Source organism: Meriones unguiculatus, chromosome 6 (genome assembly GCF_030254825.1).
Source record: "Meriones unguiculatus strain TT.TT164.6M chromosome 6, Bangor_MerUng_6.1, whole genome shotgun sequence".
Lineage (NCBI taxonomy): Eukaryota > Metazoa > Chordata > Mammalia > Rodentia > Muridae > Meriones > Meriones unguiculatus.
In genome coordinates this window covers 16,745,626-16,768,817 of record NC_083354.1, presented here as the reverse complement: position 1 = coordinate 16,768,817, position 23,192 = coordinate 16,745,626, and the positions used below count along the sequence as shown (strand labels likewise).

The following is a 23,192-nucleotide window of genomic DNA, read 5'->3' as shown; positions in this document are numbered from 1 at the left end:
AAATCTACAAATCTCTGATCTTATGTAATGGTTGAACAACAGGTTCCTTATCTACCAGGAAATTAAGTCTGTAAAAGCATAGGCAGCCTATTCCCCATTATTCAGACTAACATCTACTGCAAGCCTCAGTCTTCCATCATTATTCTTTTCTTAAAAAAAAAAATTGTTCGTTCACTTTTTAACATATTTTAAAATTATACTAGTTACATCATTTCCACCTTTTCCTACTCCCTCTCTAAAAACTCACATATACCCCTTCTTACTCTTTCAAATTCATGGCTTCTTTTTTCATTAATTGTTGTTATATGCAAAAAATATACATACATATACATACACATATACATATAAATGTACATCTAGGTGTATATACCTAAATACAACCTGCTATATAATAGTACTTGTATGTACTACCATTCAGTATTTCATAGCCAATTGGTTTGCTCTTCACAGCAAAGAGTTTTTATATACCTTTCAGCATTCCTTAGCCGTCTAGTTCTTTGTGTAATGTTAAGGCAAGTGATTTCCCAAATTTATTTAACAAATAAGTACAGTCACCTATTATGCATAAAATACTGATTTGCACAGATAAAAACATTTTAAACTATCATTTGATAGGAAGAGACTTGTTTTTCCAAGAAAGTAATGCATAATTGCGAGAAAAAAACTGATTTATCTTTATTTATATTTCTCACATATCCAAAAGAAGGAAAATGTTTATTATTAATTACTGAAGGAACAAAATTTCTCATTTATTAGATTTATAAAGCAGCATCTCTTGCAGATGTGAACTCATTTGCAGCTGTTTGATTAGACACAACCATCAAATGAGTGAAGTACAGTGAATTTAAATAACCTGTCCAGAATAACACTGATAGCAAGACAGGGGGCGGGGGACTAAAACTGAATCAAGTCATTAACATAGCAGTCAACAAGAACAATCCAATTTTCTGGTCTTGAGACCTGGTACCATCTCAAAAAGAGCAAACATTTCTGGCACTAGACTTCTTGCAGGTCTACACTATGCAATATTTAAATCTTATTCATCTCTGGTACTTTAACCTTGACAATGTTCTAAAGCTATGTCTTTCATATCATAGTACTTCCTTTTGTGTTTGTGTGTTTGTTCTGCACAGATTTAAAAAAAAAAAGCATCAAGAATGCACAGACAGATAACGGGCATGTGGGCATACACAAAAGCAGTACTCCCCACCCTCTTAAGGTCTCAGGCCTAAAAACATCACACATGTTTATCACTTCCTCTTCCATCACCACTAAGTAGCATATCTATTTCAGTATCTCCCTCACAAAAATTCTTTGCTAAATGGGTTTCTGTGAGTAACTCTAATAGCCAGAAACTTAACTACATGACCCTGTAAGGGTTACTTTTCAGATCTGCTAAGACCTAGAGAGGTCAGACATAACAGGAACTTAGTTGAAGTGACTTTTCCTACTTCTGGAGATGACTAAGAGCAGTAAGCTGGGCACCTAGGAATATGCCTCAGTTAAACAGAAAGCTGGCTGACCACAGAATCAGTTAAACTTTTCCCTAGCACAACACACAATAAAAAAGTAAGTGAATAAGTACATTCAGAGTAGAAGACAGCTTTCCCATGTGACCTATAGCTCAAATAGCAAAGACAGCAGGATTTGCTTTGAGTCCCATCACTAAAGACATGTAATGTAAGGATCATCAATTTGTTAAGTGCTTGGATACATTATTGTATGTTCTTCTCCTAAAATATCATCTAATACTCAAGAAGAAAAACCCAGAAGGCCTAAAAGTGATGTAAATATAAACTATAAAGGAACCACTTAATGCACCCTAACAGTAACTTGAGCCTCTGAAGGACATTTTTCAAATATTTAGAAATACTATATCATAAATTCCTACTATAGAAAACTCCTCCACACTCAAAATATTTTTCAGAGAATCAGAAACTCTCTTCAGAATAGAGAGAAAACTGAACATCTACAAGTTTAAAATCCCCAAGATAACAAAATGTATCCAGGAATCAACGATAAATTCTAAATCCTGAGACATTAACAAATCATTTGACATTATGACACAGCTTTCTTGGCTACTGATTCCCAGGATGTTAATGGAGTCAGTGAGCATCTGTCTGTGTGCTTCCCTCCAAATAACAGTCCTTCCCAGCATATTTAAAATAAAGTGTGGCCAAAGAAAACAAGCAGAACCTTTTATTTTCAGAAGCACTTTGATATTGATAGAACATTTTCAGTGCAAAAGCAAGCAGTAAGCTCCAAATGCATGCTGCTTTCTTTCTACTTTATTCAAGAGTTAAATGTCCATAAACTTTTTATATATGTTTGTTTACCTTCTCTTGGTTTACTATGAGAGAAATAAGAAATGGCTCATTCATTCACATGGAGTATTGTTTGAATGTGAAATGTCTCTGACAGATTTACGTGTTTGAACACTGTGGTCTAACCTGATCACAGTTTCTAGACATCAGAACCTCTAGGAGGTAGGGCCTCGTGAGTTATACAGTGGAGACTCACGCTGCCTGAAGTATGCTCGCCGATCAGCTGAACTGAGTGTGCTGCCCCACACTGGTGGTGGCCACTCCGGTAAAATCAACACCACCAAGCATCCTACCATTTAAAAGGGAAGCAAAATAGATTTCTCCTTGTCTGGAGGTGTTTCTGTCAAGCATTCGAAACACTAGGAACATGCAGCCATTTAGGAAAGTACCCTACCTCCTAAGTCTCCCAGTGCACTAGTGGCTGGGAACATATTCTAACTCTCTAATTTTCTGTTTCTAGTCCCATTTCAAAACTTTACCAGGAATTCTTGCTTAGTTTTCTTGCTGGAAAAGGCCCTGATCTTTACACTTTTCAGTGCGTACAACACAAGGATGGTCTTATTTTCTACTGTGAACCAAGAAATAGCATATTTTACATCTGTTTTGACATTGTTTCGAGAGATGGGGCTACTGAGTTTCCAATATGAACAACAGATAGCCTCTGGAGCTCAGCCTGAGGAAGAAGCTGAGAGATGGAGCACTGGAAGTTGCTGCCATCTCCTGAAACAGTAACACACAAAGAAATAGGGAAGTGGGTAGAAAGAACATCTGACGGGCACTCTGAATTCCTCCAGCATCACAGGAGCACTGCCGGCAGCCCAGGTCCAAAGGAAAGCAAGAATATTTCTGTAAATTTAGGAAATGTAGTAAACCTGAAAAGCAGGACAGTAAATAAAAATAATTATATCCACAATGAAGGTGTGGATATTCTAGCATACTTCCACAAAATAAGTTAATCTTTATTTAGGAAAGAAATCATTTACTCGGTGCAATAATGTTTTCAGTTCTAAGCAAGACTTAGGAAGAAAACTTACTCTAGATGAATCATAGGAGGGGCTTGGCTGGCCACTTGTTCCCCAAGAGGCTGTTCCTCCACGCTCATCCATACCTAAGGAAAGAAGACAATGGACAATATAAAACCTAAAGACCCTCAGGACGTCTGGTAGTGCAGTTCACACGGTGGGGTGAGCATCAGCGTGAAACTGGCTGTACATCCTCCTTCCCTCACTACCTCCCTCAGGAACACCCAGCCAGTCAGCTTCTTCAGAGTTACTCTCACTATTATTCCCCTAAATGATGTCCTCTGGACATCATGAAATTTCAGAACTAAAATATTTCCAAACACATTTTCATTTAAGTGTCACCATTTCTTTACCCATTCCCCTCAAACTTTTTCTATATTAAAAATGTGAAGAATTCAGTACCTCGGCCATAGAAATAAAGCCAGCCAAGTAATATTCAGTTTAATAAACATGTTTCTATGAGATTAGAGATTTAATATTCTTAACAGAAGATAGAGAATCTCAAATTAGTACACCAAACTAAGCATGATATAAGAATGCACTGCAGTAATTCCGTTAGTAACACTTCAATCCCTTCAAAGCTGTTACCCCAATGTGACTGAAAATTGATCTGAACGTAAATTACAATCATCCTTTTTTTTTGATACCTGGTCATACAATTTTACCTTCCCATTAGCCCAGGAAAAACTGGAAATCTCTCAATCCAGTCATTTATATTTTTCTGTTTCAATCCAGTTACTTCTATATTTAAAAATCCAGGTCTTTCACCTGATTTTCACCTGGATTTTTCGCCTGATTTCTAGGGACAGTATCTCCCTAGCCCTTTCTGAGTTATTGTTTTATAATAAACATCAATATTGGCTTTCTCTCATTTGCACTTGATGTTAAAAACCACTAAGTTTAGAAACTCAGATTATTCCTAGAAGTCCTCTGTAATATGGGTAAGAATGCAGTGTTCAGTAAATAAAATGCCACAACCTCTGTAGCATCTTGTGAGAGTCCAGGGGTATGCAGGAACCAGCTAAACGTAAAGGAAACAACAAACAAAAGCCAGGCACCAGGTCCCATAACAGAATATTCTCCTTGCTAACTCAGTTACTGAGGCCAAACAGTTTTCTTAAGAAAATTGTAGGGCATGACGGCGCACACTTTTAAATATCAGCACTCAAAAGGCAGAAGCATGAGTATCTCTCTGTTCAAATCAGCATAGTCTACAGAGTTGAGCTGTAGGTCAGCCTGGGGTACACAGACAAACCCTGTCTCAAAAAAAAAAAAAACAAAAAAACAAAAAAAAAAACAGAGAGAGAGAGAAGAGAGAGGAATTAACTTAACAGGAAGATGATAGCCAGTACAATAGTTTTTATCCAGTTTTACTTATCCCTGCAGGAAAATATTTACCAGAATATTCTACAAACAAAATTGACTAGCTCTTATAGCATGCTATTGTAACTGTTCTATTTATACACTAGTTATTATCTCTGCCTAAATTTTAGAAATTCAAGTTTATCTCTGGCATTTATTAAAGAAAGTGTATAAACAGATATAGACATATGGGGGAGTAGTTGGTATGAATTTCAGTTTTATGTATCCACTGGAAATTTGGAGTATAGTCCCACAAGTAAAAAGAATTGCTGTACAAATAATATTCCAGGCTTAATTTAAAGTGAACCAACTTTCAAATCAACAAAAAAATGTTTACTTGTTCTTAGAAAAAGCTTATTAAAATTTAGTAAAAACTCTACACATATGCAATGGCTCATGGAAAGGCACCTGGTTTGCATCTCTCCAGCACCACCAGCTACCCGAGAGCTACTTTCTAAGCATTTTGTTTGTAATCGGCACTATAAAATAAAACAAAGGATTTCCAAAAGACTCAACCAAAGGCAAAGACTATTAACCCACTGTTAACATGACATAAACCTACAAGTGATTATATAAGTTGTATACAAAAAGTTATTCTCATTGATTATATATTGGAAACTTCATCAGTACAATGACTTCTACCCTAATGAAAATGAGACCAAATTTTATCTTATTGTTTTATAGCAAACAGTTAATTAATATGATACATTAAGTAGTAACTGTGATATAACATAGCAATTAATAAATTTGTTATAAGTTGTTTTAAATATATTTGTTTTAAAAAATGGAAAAGCAGGGCTAGCTATAGAAACCATCTCAGGCAGTAGAAACAAAACACTCAATTCTTATCAAAACACTTGTACCACCTATAAAAAAAAAATGGAAAAAAAAAGGCAAAGATTAATTAAATAAATTGGTAATTTATCAGGTAGCTTAACCACCAGTTAAACACTAATAGTACTGATACTGGACAAAGAAAGGGGCTCAAAGGCTATTTCAGAGTAACAAGAATCTGGCTAGGTTTTTAAACTCAGAACTCTGTGGTTTTATTGTCAACATAGCCAGACTGACTAATTGTCGTGGCTGGCACTGACAAAAGTAATCATTTTGTATCAATGACTCCTTTCTGCTCAAGACAATGGCTGGACAAACACAAAAATATGACAGCAATAAGAGAGCTCCCAAAGCTTCAACAACAACAACAACAACAAAAAAAAAAATACCTGAAGATAAACTTTAAAAGGATATTATACAAACAGATAAATGTGGAAAATAAGGAAATAGACAAGAATTACAATAAAATGGGGGAGGAAAAGCATTTGTTTTGAAATAGCTGAAGAAAGTCATTCCCATATTTTTTTTCCTTTTCCTTTTCAGTACCTATATAGCAGATCAACAACTTTAGAGTAATTCCGTGAGGTACCAATCTACATGACAGTTATGAGAACACTAAGCAATGATTAAACGATTGAAGTGCTCTGACTATTTGATTTTCAAAAATACAACTATGATTCTGTTCAGGAGAATTAAACAGGTAAGCAATAAGTAAACTCACATTAACACTGAAACCTTCTTTAAACATCATGTGCCAGTGTGTGTTTATGTATAGTATGTCCTAGAGCCTTGCTTCTCTGAATGGAATCAATTACATCATAACTGTTTATCCATGGGTCCTATTTTAAAAACCATACAATTTGTTTTGCTTTATTTTCTTGCTGTGTAGTGCAGCCTCACTATGAAATTCCTAGCTCAGCCTCCCAAGTGCTGGGATTACAGACATGTACTACCATTCCGGGCTTGTTATTTTTTATTTATTATGTAGTAAGTATATTGTTTACTTTTCTATTGTTGTGATTTAAAAAAAAAAAAAAAAAAACAACTATGACCAATGAAACTTAAAGAAAGAAGGGTTTATTTGAACTTAGGGTTCCAGTGGGATAAGAGACCATGATGTATCTGAACATTGTTTTCAAGCACAGCAGAAGGAATCAGATTCCATTACAGATAGTTGAAAGCCACCATGTGGTTGGCTGGGAATTGAACTCAGGTCCTCTGGAAGAGTGGCTAGTGATCTTAACCGCTGAGCCATATAGACCTATAAGATATGATAAACATAATGAAATCTATACACCTAAAAAAGATAATCAATTGAGCGGACATGGGGTAAGATGATCAATCCTCGTTTAGAAAGACAGATGGGATGTGCATTGAACGTATGACAGGAGTCTACTGAGCGCATCTGAAAGACTCTAACTAGCAGTGTTTTCAAAGCAAAGACTCATGACCAAACCTTTGGCAGAGTACAGGGAATCATAAGAAAGAAGGGGAGTTAGTCTGATGGGGAAAGGATAGGAGCTCCATAAAGACCAAATATATCTGGGCACAGGGTCTTTTCTGAGACTGACATTCAACCAAGGACCATGTATGGATATAACCTAGAACCTCCACTCAGATGTAGCCTGTGGTAGCTCAGTAACCAATTGGTTTCCCAAAGTGAGGGGAACAAGGACTATTTCTAACAGGAACTCAATGACTGGCTCTTTGGTCTCCCCACCCCTGAAGGGAGGAGCAGTCCTGTTAGGCCACAGAGGAGGGCTTTGCAGCCAGTCCTGAAGATACCTGATAAAACAGGATCAGATGAATGGGGAGGAGGTCCCCCCCATCAGTGGACTTGGAAAGGGGCACGGTGGAGATGAGGGAGGGAGGGAGGGAGGGACTGGGAGGGAATGAGGGATTGGGACACGGCTGGGATATAGAGTTAATAAAATGTAACTGATAAAAAAATAAAAAACAAATTTAAAAAAAAAAGAGACCATGATGGTGGAGCAGTAGGTATGGTGGCTGGAATTGCAAGCTAAGCTCACACCTTGAACACTAAGGAAAGGCTGAGAGAGCAAATGGAAATCTTTACACTCTCAAAGCCCACCCCTACAGCATGGCCACATCTTCTAAACAAACCGCCACACTTCGAGGAACCAAGTAAGTGTTCAAATGACTCAGGGTATGGGGAGCATCTCATTTAGACATACACAGTGAAGAACAAACATTAAACTTAAGACCTTGTTTCTAAAAGTGATGGTTTGGATTTAATGAAAACAGTTGACTTTTTTTTTTTTTTCCTTGTAAAAAGAGACACAGCTAGGTCTAATTCCAGTGCACATGCCTCTAATTCCAGTACTTGGGAGGCAAAAGCAGTCTCTTGACTTTGTGGCTAGCTTGATCTACATACCAAGTTCTAGGTGAGCCAAAACTACATAATAGCAAGACCCTATCGCAAAAAAACAGAGAAGACAAGTCACTAAAAACACATCCGGAATTACTGTAGGTATAAGCAGCTTCCTGTAAGGTTGGGAGCTTGGAGAAGGAAGAAACCAAATTTGGAAGAAATCAAATGTATAAGGTTATTGAAGGACTAGGCAAACTTTTTGCCATGTCCAATGTATGGCAGGCATCTTCTCTATGGAAAATTCAAATATAGTCTGCCTACTTATCTCACTGCCTCCACCGTAAATCTCTTACTCAGAATACTCTCTAAAATACTCTCCCACTCCTCCCCTTTAACATACTGGCATATGGACCTATGAAAGGGATAGTATGGTGCAAAGCTGCTGGTAATGAAGAGCAGTGTCTTCTTTCTTTACCTGTCACTTACCAGACCTACTACTAAAACACTGATATCGTGAATTAATACTAAGGTAAGCAGAAGTGAATATGGAACTTGAGATGTATTTCAAGTCTCAAAAGCTCGAGAACAATGAAAGGCAGTGGGAGCTACTAAGAACAGACAGCGCACAGTGAAGACAGTCAAAACAGCGACTCCATATGGACATGTGCTTAGAAATCAGCGTCTGCACAAAGAAAGCAGCACCTGTCAGGTTAGGAGTAACTGTGTCAAATGACCACACTATACATGTCTTACTTCAACAGTTCCTTCAATTTTATTTGTGAAATAATGGTAATTTTTTAAATATAAGACTCAAAGGTTGCCATCAATTCTAAATTAACAGACATCTGAAAACCTAAACAATTTTTCAGAGTATTTGTGAGGTTTCACATACACATGAAATAAAATCTACCAATGTCTTCTCAGAAATTCACTGTGATACAGGAAGAATTACAACATACTTCTTTCATTACTCTTCTATGACTTAATGAAAACAAATCAAGAGAGAAAGCTGGAGAAATATTATAATAACAATGGACTTGAAAGAAGTTAAGATAGGCTATCTCACAGAAAAAGTGATATCAAGTATAAAGTTTTGGGTTTTCTATTTTAAGTACAAGAGATTCTATGTATTGAATTGTTAAATCAAAATCTGACTATGTCTTTAAAGCTAGAGAGTACATCCACAAGGCAAGGCCAAACCAGCTGACAACAGAGGCTAAAGAATCAAATGAGACATGAGTGGCAATTAGCCACAGGAAAGAGAAAATTGTAATTTTGATTCTAACCAAATAAATGGCTTACTAAAACAGAGAACATTGGAGGAACATGAAGAAACCAAAATTTACACAAACAGAATTCATGATAAAACCAACTCCTATACAGTGAAATGCATCCCACTACCAAGTCAAAAGGACTACTATATCTGGATTCTCAGAGCCTGAAGGTGCTGGAAATGTGTTCAATGAGCAAAAGACATACAGTGGGTGGGGGATTGGAGAGAACAGGGGGAAAAAAGTCCCCCCCCCAAAGAGACAAATACAATGCTTCAAATAAAATTTCTTTGATGAGCTTAAGAAAGAATGGAGGTGATGGGGAAAAGGTAAGTGAACTTTATAATAGATAAAAAGGAATCATTCAAATCATAAAAATAGGAAAGAAATTAAAAGTAAATTAACAAGACACATAATAGAAGAGATGAAAGAGCAAAGAAAACAGGATAGGAAAATGTACCTGAAGAAACAATGATCAAAAGAGAATTCACATATATGTAAGGGTTAAAAATAAGGATTATGGTGAATGCCAACAGTAAAAATGCAAAGAAAGTCCTATTCACCCACGTCAAATCACTATGTCCTTGCCTTCAGAAACTGGATTGATTATGGCAGATATGGAAAAATATCTTTAAATTATGCACTATTATCCAGAATTCTACACATGACCAAAATATCCTTCAAAATTAAAGAAAAAACATTTTCACATGAAAGAAAATACCAAAAGTAGTTCTTCGGGATGAAGAAAAATGTTATCAGAGGGCAACTTGGATCCTGAGGAAGGAAAGGGAGAGCATGGAGAAGACAACATTCTCTTTTCAATGTCTGCAAAACACACAGCTATTTAAAACAAAAGTAACCATCTTTCTAGGAACTGCAATGAATGCATTTACAAGTAATACCAGCAAAACTGCCGTATGAGAGAAAATAGGAAACAGACCCCCAAGGTAAACAGACCTACAAGGTTGAAAGGCAGCTGCAGTTTACCTAAAGAAGTACTGTATTCTAAGTAGAATTCTAAGTAGAATCTGGGAAGTTAATGATGTATTTCAACATTTTGGGAAAGGTAAAAAGTAGGAGGAAAACTGTACAGGCAGTGTGTGCTAATGAAACAAAACTGAATGCTAAAATGAAGCAAAGAGAAATCAATGCAATCTAGCACTTCACTTCTGCCTAGTAAAAAAGGCACACACTCCCTTTCAGCAAAAACACACCTCAACGCTCTGTACACCCATCAAATTCATACCACTATTCTTCTTGAATAAAATAATTACATTTAGATTCAGTGGTTAGAAAAAAGATGACAATAAAACTACACTTACACTTAAAAAAAAAATACAACATTACACCAATGTAAAAACTGCATGCACAGGTTTTTAGCTAGTTTGCTTGTTTTTATGGCTCCCATCAGGATCATAAGTCTGTAGGAACACGGCAGTTTCTGCATAACTATCAAGTACATCTTTGTGAATTTTTGCTGATTACCTAACACATTTGCTATTTAAAAACAGCTGTGTGAGCAATTACTATTCTTAACTCAATTCCACAAACAATTCTATTCATTTCCTGTAATGAGGCCTATGCACTCACTGCATTCAAGTCTTAGACCATTAATTCCTGTAATGGCATCACACTGCCTCTCTAGAATAGTGCCATAAAATCTTTTCCATATTTTCCCTGTATTGAAAATTCTCATCCTCTTTCTCTCAAACTCCTACTCATTTCTTTCCATGTACATGTAAGAAAATTTTATGGTCACCACTTTCATTGCTGACCACTTACATTTTAATCTCTTGCTGTCTAGCCCCCTTCCTAGACCACATCTCAAAACCAAATGTGAGACACAACAATTGCTCCACAAATATTTGCTCACAGAAAAAAAAAAAAAAAACATATAAAAACCACTGAATTCTACATAGTCACCAAAGATACAAGCTAACCTCTGGTATTTTTTTGTTTGTTTTGTTGGTTGCTTTGGTTTTTCGAGACAAGAGTTTCTCCGTGTAGCCCTGGCTGTCCTGGAACTCACTCTGTAGATGAGGCTGGCCTGAAACTCACAAAGATCTACTTGCCTCTGCCTCCCAAGTGCTAGGATTAAAGGGGTGTGCCACCACCAGCCAGCGCAAGCTAACCTCATATTCATTCCTGAGGTCTCTGTAAAAGACTTCAATGAACTTTTGCTATGAAGGCCAAATGGTAAATATCTTAGATGACTGGGGATCAATTAACTGCTCTCTATACCAACCACACTCAACTCTATTACCACAGCACGAAAGTAGCCCAGGCAATATGTAAATAAAGAGATAAAGTAAGTTTAAAAAATTACTTACAAAAGCAAAACCATTAGCCATAGGCTGTATTTTGCCTATCCTGGTTTCTATAGCATTAGCTCTCAGTCACATCTCCCCTTTTCTGAGATTTACTGATTTAACTTTTATCACCCCTTCCCCCATCAAATCTTCTGCGTTTGTTTTGATCTGTTTTTGTGTTAGAACAGGTACTGAAAGTGACTACTCTTATCCTATACTGGCAATCTACGTTCTACCCTAGTCATCTAGCTTTATGATTTTTCCTCACATATGAATTATAAATTTCCATATATACATTTCCTGTCTTTTAAAATATTCATTTACGGGGTTGGAGAGATGGCTCAGAGGTTAAGAACACTGGCTGTTCTTCTAGAGGTCCTGAGTTCAATGCCCAGCAACCACATGGTAGCTCATAACCATCTATAGTGAGATCTGATGACCTCTTCCATTCTGGTGTGTAGACACACATGCAGGTAAAGTGCTGTATGTATGTATGTACGTACGTATGTAAGTACGTATGTATGTATAAATAAATAGTAAGCAAATACATCTTTAAAATAAATAAAATATTTATTTACTTATCTTGTTTGCATGTCATGACATAGAGGTCAGAGGACAACTTGCAGAAGCTGGTTCTCTCCTTCCACCACTTGGGTCATGGTGATGTATCTTAGGTCATCAGGCTTGGCAGCAAGCTCCTTTCCCCACTGAGCCTTTTTATCAGCGGCACATTCCCAGTGCAGTCTTAAAGCCAGTGTTCCCCTTTGGAACTACAATCTCCACATTACCGCTGAAAGTGTTCTTGAGTTCCTTGCCATCATCTCAGAGCCACATTCTTCACGCTTTTCAGCTCTTCCTCTTATGGCTCTAGATGAGAAGCCACACTTACTATTGTTACTATTTCTAGTACCACAAGTTGTAGAGTAATAGTCCAGGTCAAAGAGACTTGGAAACTGACATTACCTTTGCATCTCCTCCTTGCTTCTCTATAACCTCCATAATGAGTTTTCCTTAGTCACGTTCTCTTCCAGGCTTTCTAATGTGTCTATTTAGACTTGTGTTTCTGAGTGTCTTTTACTCTTCCTAAAGCAGTATTTTATAATACATCACCTGCTTAGAAGTCCTGCCAGCACAATCTTGCTAAAACACTTCTGAAACACATTCACTGCCAGCAGAGTAAAATTCAGTGTGAAATGAAATGTTTATTCTAATCTATTGCACAAACGTATGTTATGAAAAGTGCTAGATTTTGTCCCTCATGTGTTAAAAATCTGAAAATCCAGTGATTACTGCCTTTCCTCTTCTAACTATAACACTAAAAAAACTGCAGTCAAGGAGTCACATTCTGGTATATGTGGAAATAGTCACGGCGGTGACTACCGTGGGAAGGTACTCAATGGTTTACCTTCCCACGGTAGTCACCGCCGTGACTATTTCCACAGCTTTTATTATTCTTCGTCACTTTCACCTTCTTCCAAAGATTCAATGTTCTATACAACTTACTCAAAAAGTATTATTTACAAAGCACTGTGGATAATAATTATTCTTTTTATTTTAATACTTTTATTAATTCTTAGAGAATTACCTAGTGAATGTGCTGAAGTCATCCAATACTCCCCTAACTCCTCCCAAATGCACCCTCCACTCCCTTTCCTTACTAACTTAATAGTGTCTCTTTAATGTATCACATTTACAAATCTATGTCACAGTAGAGAAATTACACATTTCTTAAGCATAGGACATCAAATATGTCTCCAATTATAAGAACTCATTCAGCTTTTGTTCCATGTCTACAAAGCTGAATACATTAAATACCTTAGCACAAAAGTTACTACATTCAAAATGACACTGCATGTACATTCACATCTCCAACTCTGGTCAGCACCATGATTCTACCAGGCAGTCTTAAAAGAATACAACTGATGATTAGACCAGAACAAAGTTAACCACACCAAAGGTGTGGTTAAATCTACTTATTTTAGCATACTTTATGACAGAACTATGATCTGCAACTCAAATCCTAAGTATCACCTTAATAAATAAAAGGGGTGTTAACTGATATACTCTGGAAAACTGGCACTTTCTTAAAAGATATTCATATATCCTAAACATAATTCTACCTTCAATAAAATAAAGACAAATATATGCTCTAAAGAAGTCTTCTACAGAGAGAAATGCATAAAGCAGATTTACCAGAATAGCTAAAACTGGAAACAATCCAGAAGACCATCAGTGAAAAAATACATTAAAAAATAATACTACTCATTAAATACAATACAAAGACAAGGGCTAGTAACAGACATAATAAATGGCCAGTTACTCAAAATCACCAAGTCCGGTGATAACAGAAAGGATTATACAACTATCTAAGAAGAAGTATAAAAAATCCTTTACAGGGTAATTATAACGTTCTTTAAAATACATTAAAAATCATATAAACCATGTAAAAATGTGAGACAAGTCTTTAATTTCCAGCACCAGGGAGGCAGAAGCAAACAGCTATCTGCGCCTTCAAGGCCAGCCTGACCTATGTCACTGGCTCCAGGTAAGCCAGTACTACATAAGAAAACCTTGTCTCAAAATCATTAAGTTTGAAATGAAGCAACTAAAAACCTATCAATTAATTCTAAAACCATTTTCCTGAGGCTTTTTCAGTTGCATTATACAAACTGCTTTCTTATCCAAACCCTAAAAATTGTAAAATAGTCCAAAATTTACTCATCAAAGCTGTTTCAGCAACACTACAGTTCAAGACTTTACATACACATGTTGCATCCAATTCAAGAGCAGTGCATAAAAACATGGGTTCTTCTCCGGTACTGAGTATGGACTGTTTTCTAGAGCATAATAGATGTTTGGTACAAACAAGTTTAAACATGGAAGACTGAACTCAAAATCTGTGCCCAAAAAGAAATCAGTAAACCAGTGAAAGAAGAGGAAACGAGAAACCATCCAGAGAAAAAGAGAACTGGAAACAATACATCAGAGGCACTGATCTCAACAATCGGAAACTGACTGCAATCTCACCACATGCAAAATTTCGAGTCAAAATTCATCAAAGACCTATGTGGAGACTGGAAACTATAAAAGTCCTAAAATAAGAGAAAATCAAGCTGCAGAGATAGCTCATCATTAATACAATATATTTACTTTTTCCAAAGAACCCGAATTTCATCCCCAGCACCCATGTAATCAGCTCACAACCACCTGTAACTTCATCTCCATGGGGATCCAATGTCTCCAGCCTACTCAAGCACCTGCACTCAACTCACACAGACAGACATACACACATTTATATGACTTAAAAAAAATTAGTTTCTTTTAAAAAACAGAAAACCTCATTAACGTTTGACTATCTATACAAAACAGAATTATGAAATGTGTTTTCCCAAGTTCACTGCAGTTATTCCAACAGCCAAAATTTAAATCAAGATAAAGATGTAGTTCAGTGTAGAACATTTGATAAGCACATTATGGGTTTAATCCCAGCACTAATGGAGGGGGAGGTGAAAAAAAATCCACCTATTAATAGGTAAATAAATTTTAAAAAGAAATCTGTAACATTCATGGGAGGTTAACTGGATCTAGACAAGAAATATACCTAGAGGACATGATACTAAGTGAAATAACTCACCAGCAAAACACACATAGAACACAAGATTGCTTGTTTGAAGTGTCTGAAAGACTCAAACTCACAGAAACACAAAGTAGAAGCTAAGGGTTAGGAAGATTGAGAAAGAGGAACCTTTACACAAGGTAAATGAATTCTAGACAGTACACTACTGTAAGAACACAGACCAAGAATGGAGTCATGTGAGAATTCCGAGTGCTTGAGAGAACACTCCAAGAAAACAAGACAGGAGTCTTGGGACATCAGTTTCATCAAAACACAGAATTTTTCTTGGAATTTGTTTTTTGTGCTCCTCCTAGAAGTAGTAGGGAGGACTAAGTTTACTTCAGTTGTATTATTCACCAACCTCTATGAAAAACATGGGGTTTTGTTTTGTTTTTGCCACATATAGCTTGTCCTTGAGGTTATAAACTCTACTCACATGACTCTTAACTCCCAGAGTGTAAACTGCCTAACGCTCTGAAAAAAGCTGCTATTGCATGAGACTTCAGTGCACCTCATTCCTCGGCCCTGCTCCCCCAGTTCCCGAGGGGGAACTTCAGAGGTAATTACACTACGCTACAATTACAAGGTCAATACATGACACTGTGCTGCACATGTCTAAACTTAACAAGGTAAATCATAATAATATTCTTTAATTTTTAAAAACCATATTACCATCGGAAACATAAAAACAGTAACACAAAAAGGTAAAGCTACTGAAAGTCCCTTTTGGTCTCCACATATCTAAAGAACTTACAATAAGACTACATACAAATTAGCTTATTTAGCATGAAGTCTAATTTACTGATTTAAGAAGTCATCAATCTGCAAATCCATGAAACTGAGATACCCATTAAAAAGATATACTGAGGCATAAATTAAATCAGAGTACATGAGACCTGGTATAGTTAAAAACCACCATTAAAAAAGTATGGCTTCTACTTTTAGGTAATAGCACACTAACTCATACTGGAGCAATTTCCTTGAAAATAGCAATTATAAATAATTGGGCAAAAAAAAAATAAGAACCATTTAAAGACACAAAGAGAATTTAAAAATCCTAGAAATTGGAAAGGCTCTTATGGATGGGGAAAAAAGCCAAAAGAAACAGAGTCAGTGAAGGGGTAAGATGCTAATCTACAGCTTTTGTCCACTGAAGACATTAATTTTTTTTATTTCATTTTACTTTCATGGCTTACAGAACAAGAGAAGTGGAGAATACAGTATGGCTAAAATTTGATATCAATAAAAAGTACAAAGTAAACAGAAGGTCCTAATTTAATTTATCTCCTCCCCAAATCTTTGGCAAATTGCTGAAGAACTAAGCATAGGAAACATACTAAGAAGTCCAAAGAAAAGCACCAGCTGAAAAACTGAAGCTGCCAAGCACAGATCAGCTACTGGGAACCACAAAGATACTAATTAAAGGAGCTGTTTAGGATATAATTTTGGCTTCTACAGAACTGTTGTAATAAAGCACAAGGTTCAGCTTTAAGATGCACAACCAATAAAGGCAACTACTTACCACAGCAAAGCAGAACTACAAAGATTGACAAAAATAAAAATCTCTGCGACCTATCATCAACACTTTTAAAAAATGGTATGAAAAAGAAATTGCTGCATATGTAGAGAAATGAGAATGTAACAAAAGTCTAGGAAAGAAAGCTCCCACATCATTAGCTGAATAAGCAGTAAAGAATTTTAAAGAAGTTATTATAAATGTTCAAATACTTTTAAAGAAAAAATAGTGGTAATAAATGGCCATATTCTTTGCAGAAAGAATTATCCAAAATGGAATTCAGAAATTTAATAATGTTATTTGAAAAATCTGCACTGGGTAAGCTTAATAATGATTACAACAGCAGAAGAACTGGTAAGTGAAACTGAGCTTAAATAAAATTAAAGGATAAAATGCAAAAGTTCAAGTTTGGTAATACTAGCAAGTCTAAAATGCATGAAAGTAGATCAATTTCAGAGGAGGTGGGAAAGTGGCTAGTAGTATTTTCTTCAAATCAGTGAAAAATAGCAAATTACAAACCCAGAAAGCTCAACAATCTCTGTGCAGAACTATAAACCAACCACACCCAGGCCTATGACAATCAAAATGCAAAGTAAAAACTTTAGAAAAGTAGAAAAAAACATAAACTATTACATAAGAAGGAAATGATTCAAGAAAACACCAACTTCTCATGAGAAGCAGTGAGTATCAGAAGACAAGGGAGGACATCCTTCAAGAACAGGATGAAAAATAACCATCGTCCTGGACCCAGAGCACAAATCTAAGCTACTGCTGAAGGTTGTAGGCTAAAAGAAAATAACAGAAAAAAAGATCTGGATTTGCACAGAATGCCTTTATCACATTTTTATGACAAACAATATGGAAGTATCATGGAATATTACTCACCTAGATTCTTATATGACATAGTAAAATATTAAAAGTACAAGACTGCATTGTAACCAGCACAGTAATAAAAATGTAGAGCAACCATGCTTGCGGTGGGTAGAAGCCTAGAAAGTGGTAAAATCAATCCAGTATCTAAAGTTCCAACATAGCAAGCAAAGAGATAAGGATCTTCAGAGCTCACTGGTTGGCTACCTACCAGTGAAGAGACAAAAGATACTATAGCCCATCTCTGGCTTCCACACTTGAAGCCAGACATGGGCACAGACATGGCAACGCTTAAACATGTACAGATGTAACTATCATACATAAAAAAGTAATAAAGTAAGTGTTGGAAGGATGAGCTAAAGTAAACTCCTTCTACAGTCTAGAGATGGCTCAATGGTTAGGAGGGCTTGCCACTTTTGCAGAGGACCAGAATTCAGTGTGGTGCTTACTCAGACTGGGCAAGCAGCTCAAAACAATCTGTAACTCTAGCTCCAGAAAAAAAATCAAACTTTTTTGTTTGTTTGGCCTTTGCAGGCATACAAACCCATTTGTGAACCCACTCACACATACATCTTTTTTTGAGACAGGGCCTTTCTCTTTACATAGCCCTGCCTGCCCGGGAATTCTCTGTCTAGACCAGTCTGGCCTCAATCTCTCAGAGACATACCTGCCTCTATCTCCCAACTGCTGAGATTAAAGGCATGTGCTTCTATGCCTGGCTAAAAATACATCTTTAAAATCTTTCTTGCACTATTGACATAAGCATAATGGTACTACCTTTATGGAAAACACTACAAAGGTTCCTTAAACATTCAGAAATACCAAGGATGGGAAGTTAGCCCCACTGTTTAAGAATGTTCACTGCATAATCATGAGACCTGAGTTCAAATCCCTAGGAGACAAGAAAAAAAAAAAATCAAGAGTAGTTACACACACATAACTCCAACACTGTCAAGGAGCTTAGATTTCAGGGACTGCTGGCAGTGGGGGACTGAATCTCAAGGGAATAAGGCAGAGAATGATAGACTAGAACACAACAGCACGTGTTGTCACTTGAGTTTTTGATCTTAGGCATTCTCGTGGGTGTCAGGTGAAATCTCAGGGTCGTTTTGATTTGCATCTCTCTGATGGCTAAGGACGTTGAGCATTTCTTTAAGTGTTTCTCTGCCATTCTGTGTTCCTCTACTGAGAATTCTCTGTTTAGCTCTGTACCCCATTTTTTAATTGGATTGCTTGATTTGCTGCTTTTTAACTTCTTGAGTTCTTTATTCTGGATATCAGCCCTCTGTCAGATATAGGGTTGGTGAAGATCCTTTCCCAGTCTGTAGGCTGTCGTTTTGTTTTGATGACTATGTCTTTGCTTTACAGAAGCTTTTCAGTTTCATGAGGTCCCATTTATCAATTGTTGCTCTTAGAGCCTGTGCTGTTGGTGTTAAGATCAAAAATTCAAATGACAACACATGCTGGAAAGGTTGTGGAGAAAGGGGAACCCTCCTCCATTGCTGGTGGGAATGTAAACTGGTACAACCACTTTGGAAATCAATCTGGTGCTTTCTCAGACAATTAGGAATAGTGCTTCCTCAAGATCCAGCTATACCACTCCTAGGCATATATCCAAAATTTGCTCAAGTACACAAGGACATTTGATCAACCATGTTTGCAGCAGCTTTATTTGTAATAGCCAGAACCTGAAAACAACCCAGATGTCCCTTAGTTGAGGAATGGATACAGAAATTGTGGTACTTTTACACAATGGAATACTACTCAGCAATTAAAAACAAAGAAATCATAACATTTGCAGGCAGATGGTGGGACCTAGAAACGATCATCCTGAGTGAAGTATCCCAAAAGCAGAAAGACACACACGGTATATAATACTCACTTATATAGACCTATAAGATAGAATAAACATACTGAAATCTATACACCTAAAGAAGATAAACAAGAAAGAGGACTGGGGTAAAATGATCAATCCTCACTTAGAAAGACAAATGGGATGGACATTGGATGTAGGAGCAAACAAGTAACAGGACAAGAGCCTACCACAGAGGGCCTCTGAAAGACTCTACCTAGCAGTGTATCAAAACAGATATTAAGACTCATAACCAAACCTTCGGCAGAGTGCAGGGAATCATAAAACAGGGGGGGGGGGGATAATATGGAGAGGACAGGAGTTCCACAAGGACCAAATATATCTGGGTACAGGGGTCTTTTATCAGACTGTTTCTCCAAACAAGGACCATGTATGGATGCAACCTAGAACCTCTGCTCAGATGTAGCCCTTGGTAGCTCAGTATCCAAGTGGGTACCCTAATAAGGGGAACAGGGACTGTTTCTGACATGAACTCAATTGCAGGCTCTTTGATCTCATCCACCCCCCCCCACCCTCCCAAAGGGAGGAGCAGCCCTGCTAGGCCACAAGGACTTTGCAGCCAGTCCTGAAGATAACTGATAAACCAGTATCAGATGAAAGGAGAGGAGGTTCTCCCCTATCAGTGGACTTGGAAAGGGGCAGGGAAGAGATGAGGGAGGGAGGTTGGGATTGGGAGGGAAAGAGGGAGAGGGATACAGCAGGGATACAAAGTTAACAAACTATAACTAATATTAAAAAAATTGAAAAAAAAACAAAGAATACAACAGCAAACATCTTCCTCTAGCCTACTGAAGTACTTACAGGTAAAAATACCTACATCTTCATGAACTCTACATGCATACAACACATGTACACACAAACACACACACCAAAACCAAAACCAAATATAGAACTACCATTTGGGCCAACAAATCTATCTAGACAGCTGTCCAAAATAAATGAATGAATCCACACTTTCATGTCCGCTGTAGCATTAGCACAAGAGGCAAGACATGGAAATAACCTAAATATCTGGATGAAGAATGGCTAGGAAAATGTGATGTAGACAGAACAATGGAGTATTCAGGCTAGAAAAACAAAGGAATCCTGTCATTTGCAACACTGATGGACCTGGAGGTCACTGTACTAAGTAAAACAAGGCAGCTACAGATGACAAATCCTAAATGAATCCTGATTACGGAGGCAGCTATGGAACCAAACTTACAGAAGCAGCAAGTGAAATGGAAGCTGCCAGGGACTGGGAAGAAGATACGCTGGAGAGTACTGCCCAATGACTACCACAATCAGCTGTGCAAGACAAGATGGTTCTAAAGATCTACCATACAACAACCGTATCCAGTAATACCATACTGCACACAAAAATGTGTTAACTGGATAGATCTTGTTATGTAGACTTTTATCCCAATAAAAAAAGAATTCACAAGTAAGAATACTCTGATATACACAAAATCATGTAATGGAAGATGAGGTTTTCTGTTTTGAATATACATCCACCTACATACATTTGCCCATGTCTTTTATCAAGGGTCTTTTTGTTTTTTTGTGCAGTGCTTTAAAAAAAAAATTCCTCTATCCTCCAAAAGATCTATTTTTGTTTTCTTTACCTGCAGCCAGTAGATGATCTACAAATATATTAGACACATAACTATGCATGGAGTCACTTTGAAAATACAGGAAAGGGCTGGGAAATGGTGCTTATACTGACAATATGAAACAAGCTGCAAACACACCAAGAAAGGGTTCTATCTATGGAGCCCAATCCAAGACTCGGGGAAAATGTGTTTGATGAATTTTGGTGTAATGGTTGAGTCTTCTTCTGTCACCCAAAATAACTTCCGTTAATGTGAAGAAAGACAGCATACAAGTACTGGAATTAACAATAAATGGAACAAAAGCTAAAGGCAGCATTCTTCATACAAATTAAACAGCTACAATAAAATTTCAAAGATTTCTTCCTCTCCCCATCCCCACACACTCATACTTCAATTACTTTTGCTTTTGTATAGCGATGTCTTTTGTATTCTTAATTCCAAAAGCTGCCAAAATAAGCCCATTTACATGTGATAGATGTCAAATAGAAAATTTATTTTGGATTTTGTTAGCTTTAGAAAGTGCATTCTGTTTTCTTCTATGTGCCATTGTTGTTCTTACATTTGGCAGTAGCTCTAGATCCTTGCTTAAATTGCTTCTTGCCGAAATGCAGCACATGTACATTATACAATTAACATGAAGCAACACTTTAGCTTCCACTACAATTAATTCTCAACGTGATGAAAGCCTGTGAACTATGCTAAGGTGATCAAAAAGGAAAAAACACTGAGACAAACTACCATCTGACTTTTCTGCCTGAAGAAGATGTAAAAGACTAGTGGCTCAGCTGTATTAATTCAGTAAGTGTACACAACAAATTCTTCAAGAATAGAACATCCAATTTTAAGGTAAAGAGCTGAATAACTAGAAATCAAAGAACCCTAGCAATATATTTAATTTTCCTGGCTACCAAAATATCATCGTTCTTTTAGTCTCTGTTGAACTTTTCTATTTCCTTTATACCATATCTGCCTCCTAGTGCATTTTCAGTTTTATCTAATAAATAAATGTCTGGTGTCAGTGAGGATGTCCTGTCTCAAATCTCATGTGTTCTTGTGAAAGTTAAGAGCTTACTATGTTCACGTCCCAGACTCATTATAGGTTTGCATAGATGATAACGCTCAGGTCAATAATAAAAAGGGAATTTTTAAATTGTACTTTCAGCACCCTACAGTGGCATGTTAAGATGTATGCGAGCCCACTGAACATAGCAAAGGTTATGACTACAAGAACTGCCAGAGCATTAGCTACAGAATAAAGAATAAACTCAACTGTTCTAATACTCATACTGTAGGTTAACTACTTTAATTTCATGTTTTTCACCCTAACCAAAGCAGCAGTATCATTAGGGAAATTCCAAATAACTATTCATATTGGCCTGGAACTATTTTTATATTTATATTTTCTCATAAAATATTATTAATGTTCTGAGAAATCATAGCCCTTACAAAAATCATTCATACAGTTAGTACCTTATTTGAAAGGTATGTATCTGTTATCAAGTATCAACCTAAAGGCAGATGTTTCTTTATCTGGAGTTTGAGATCTTCCTCAGATCACTTCCAGGAAAGAAAAAAGGCACTAGCACTATTTTTCAGAAAGTCGACTCCTACTTTTCAGCCAATTCTTGCAGAATTCCTTTCCATCTGTTCCCTGACATTTCTGCCAGTTATACACTTGCCAGGAGCTTTCTTTGGATTCAGAATCACTGGTAAAAACAATGGAATTTTTTAAAAAAAATCAGTTTACTCATTGTTAAACTAAACAACATTAAAGAACAAAAATTATGCATAATATCAAGACTACACAATCAAGCACGTAGCATGTTACAAACAAAATCAGTAATCTAGACTGAACCACAAATTAATATATCAGAATTCTTTGCTAATTTGTTACATTAAAAATTCTGTCAAAGACCAAGTAGCTGAAGTGACAAAGCAGCAGCAGCAGAGCCAGGGGGAGGTCTGAGTCTTAACTGCTGCTGGGGCCTGGTATATACTAATGGCAGGCTAGGGTTTCTGTATCTGTTGATTTCCTCTGCCTGGGCCCTCCTGGAGAGGTAGGGAGGGCTACCTGTAGAGGGCTGGTAGCACTCCACAGGACTGTTCTCTCTGTCTGTCTCTCTCTCAGTGTCTCTGTCTCTCTCTTTCGTGGTGGCAGTGGTAGGCGGATGAGACTGAGTCTCATTTGCTGACCAAGCTGTCCTTGAACACATGGAGATCTGCCTGCTTCTGTCTCTTAAGTGCTAGGATTAAAGGAATGTGCCACTACAC

At 36.9% G+C, this 23,192-nt stretch overlaps 1 protein-coding gene across 9 annotated transcripts in view; it reads right to left on the bottom strand.

Annotated features, from left to right (window-relative positions):
* Tcf12 (transcription factor 12) overlaps positions 1-23,192 on the bottom strand; it is a 267,507-nt gene that overhangs the window by 169,133 nt on the left and 75,182 nt on the right. For 8 of the 9 annotated variants that reach the window (XM_060384798.1, XM_060384799.1, XM_021645466.2 and 5 more), the window contains one exon: positions 3,359-3,432. The exons of the other annotated variant lie outside the window; for it this stretch is intronic. In XM_060384798.1, coding sequence (XP_060240781.1) covers positions 3,359-3,432 — 74 coding nt within the window. The remainder of the gene's footprint in view (positions 1-3,358; positions 3,433-23,192) is intronic. 9 annotated transcript variants of the gene reach the window in all.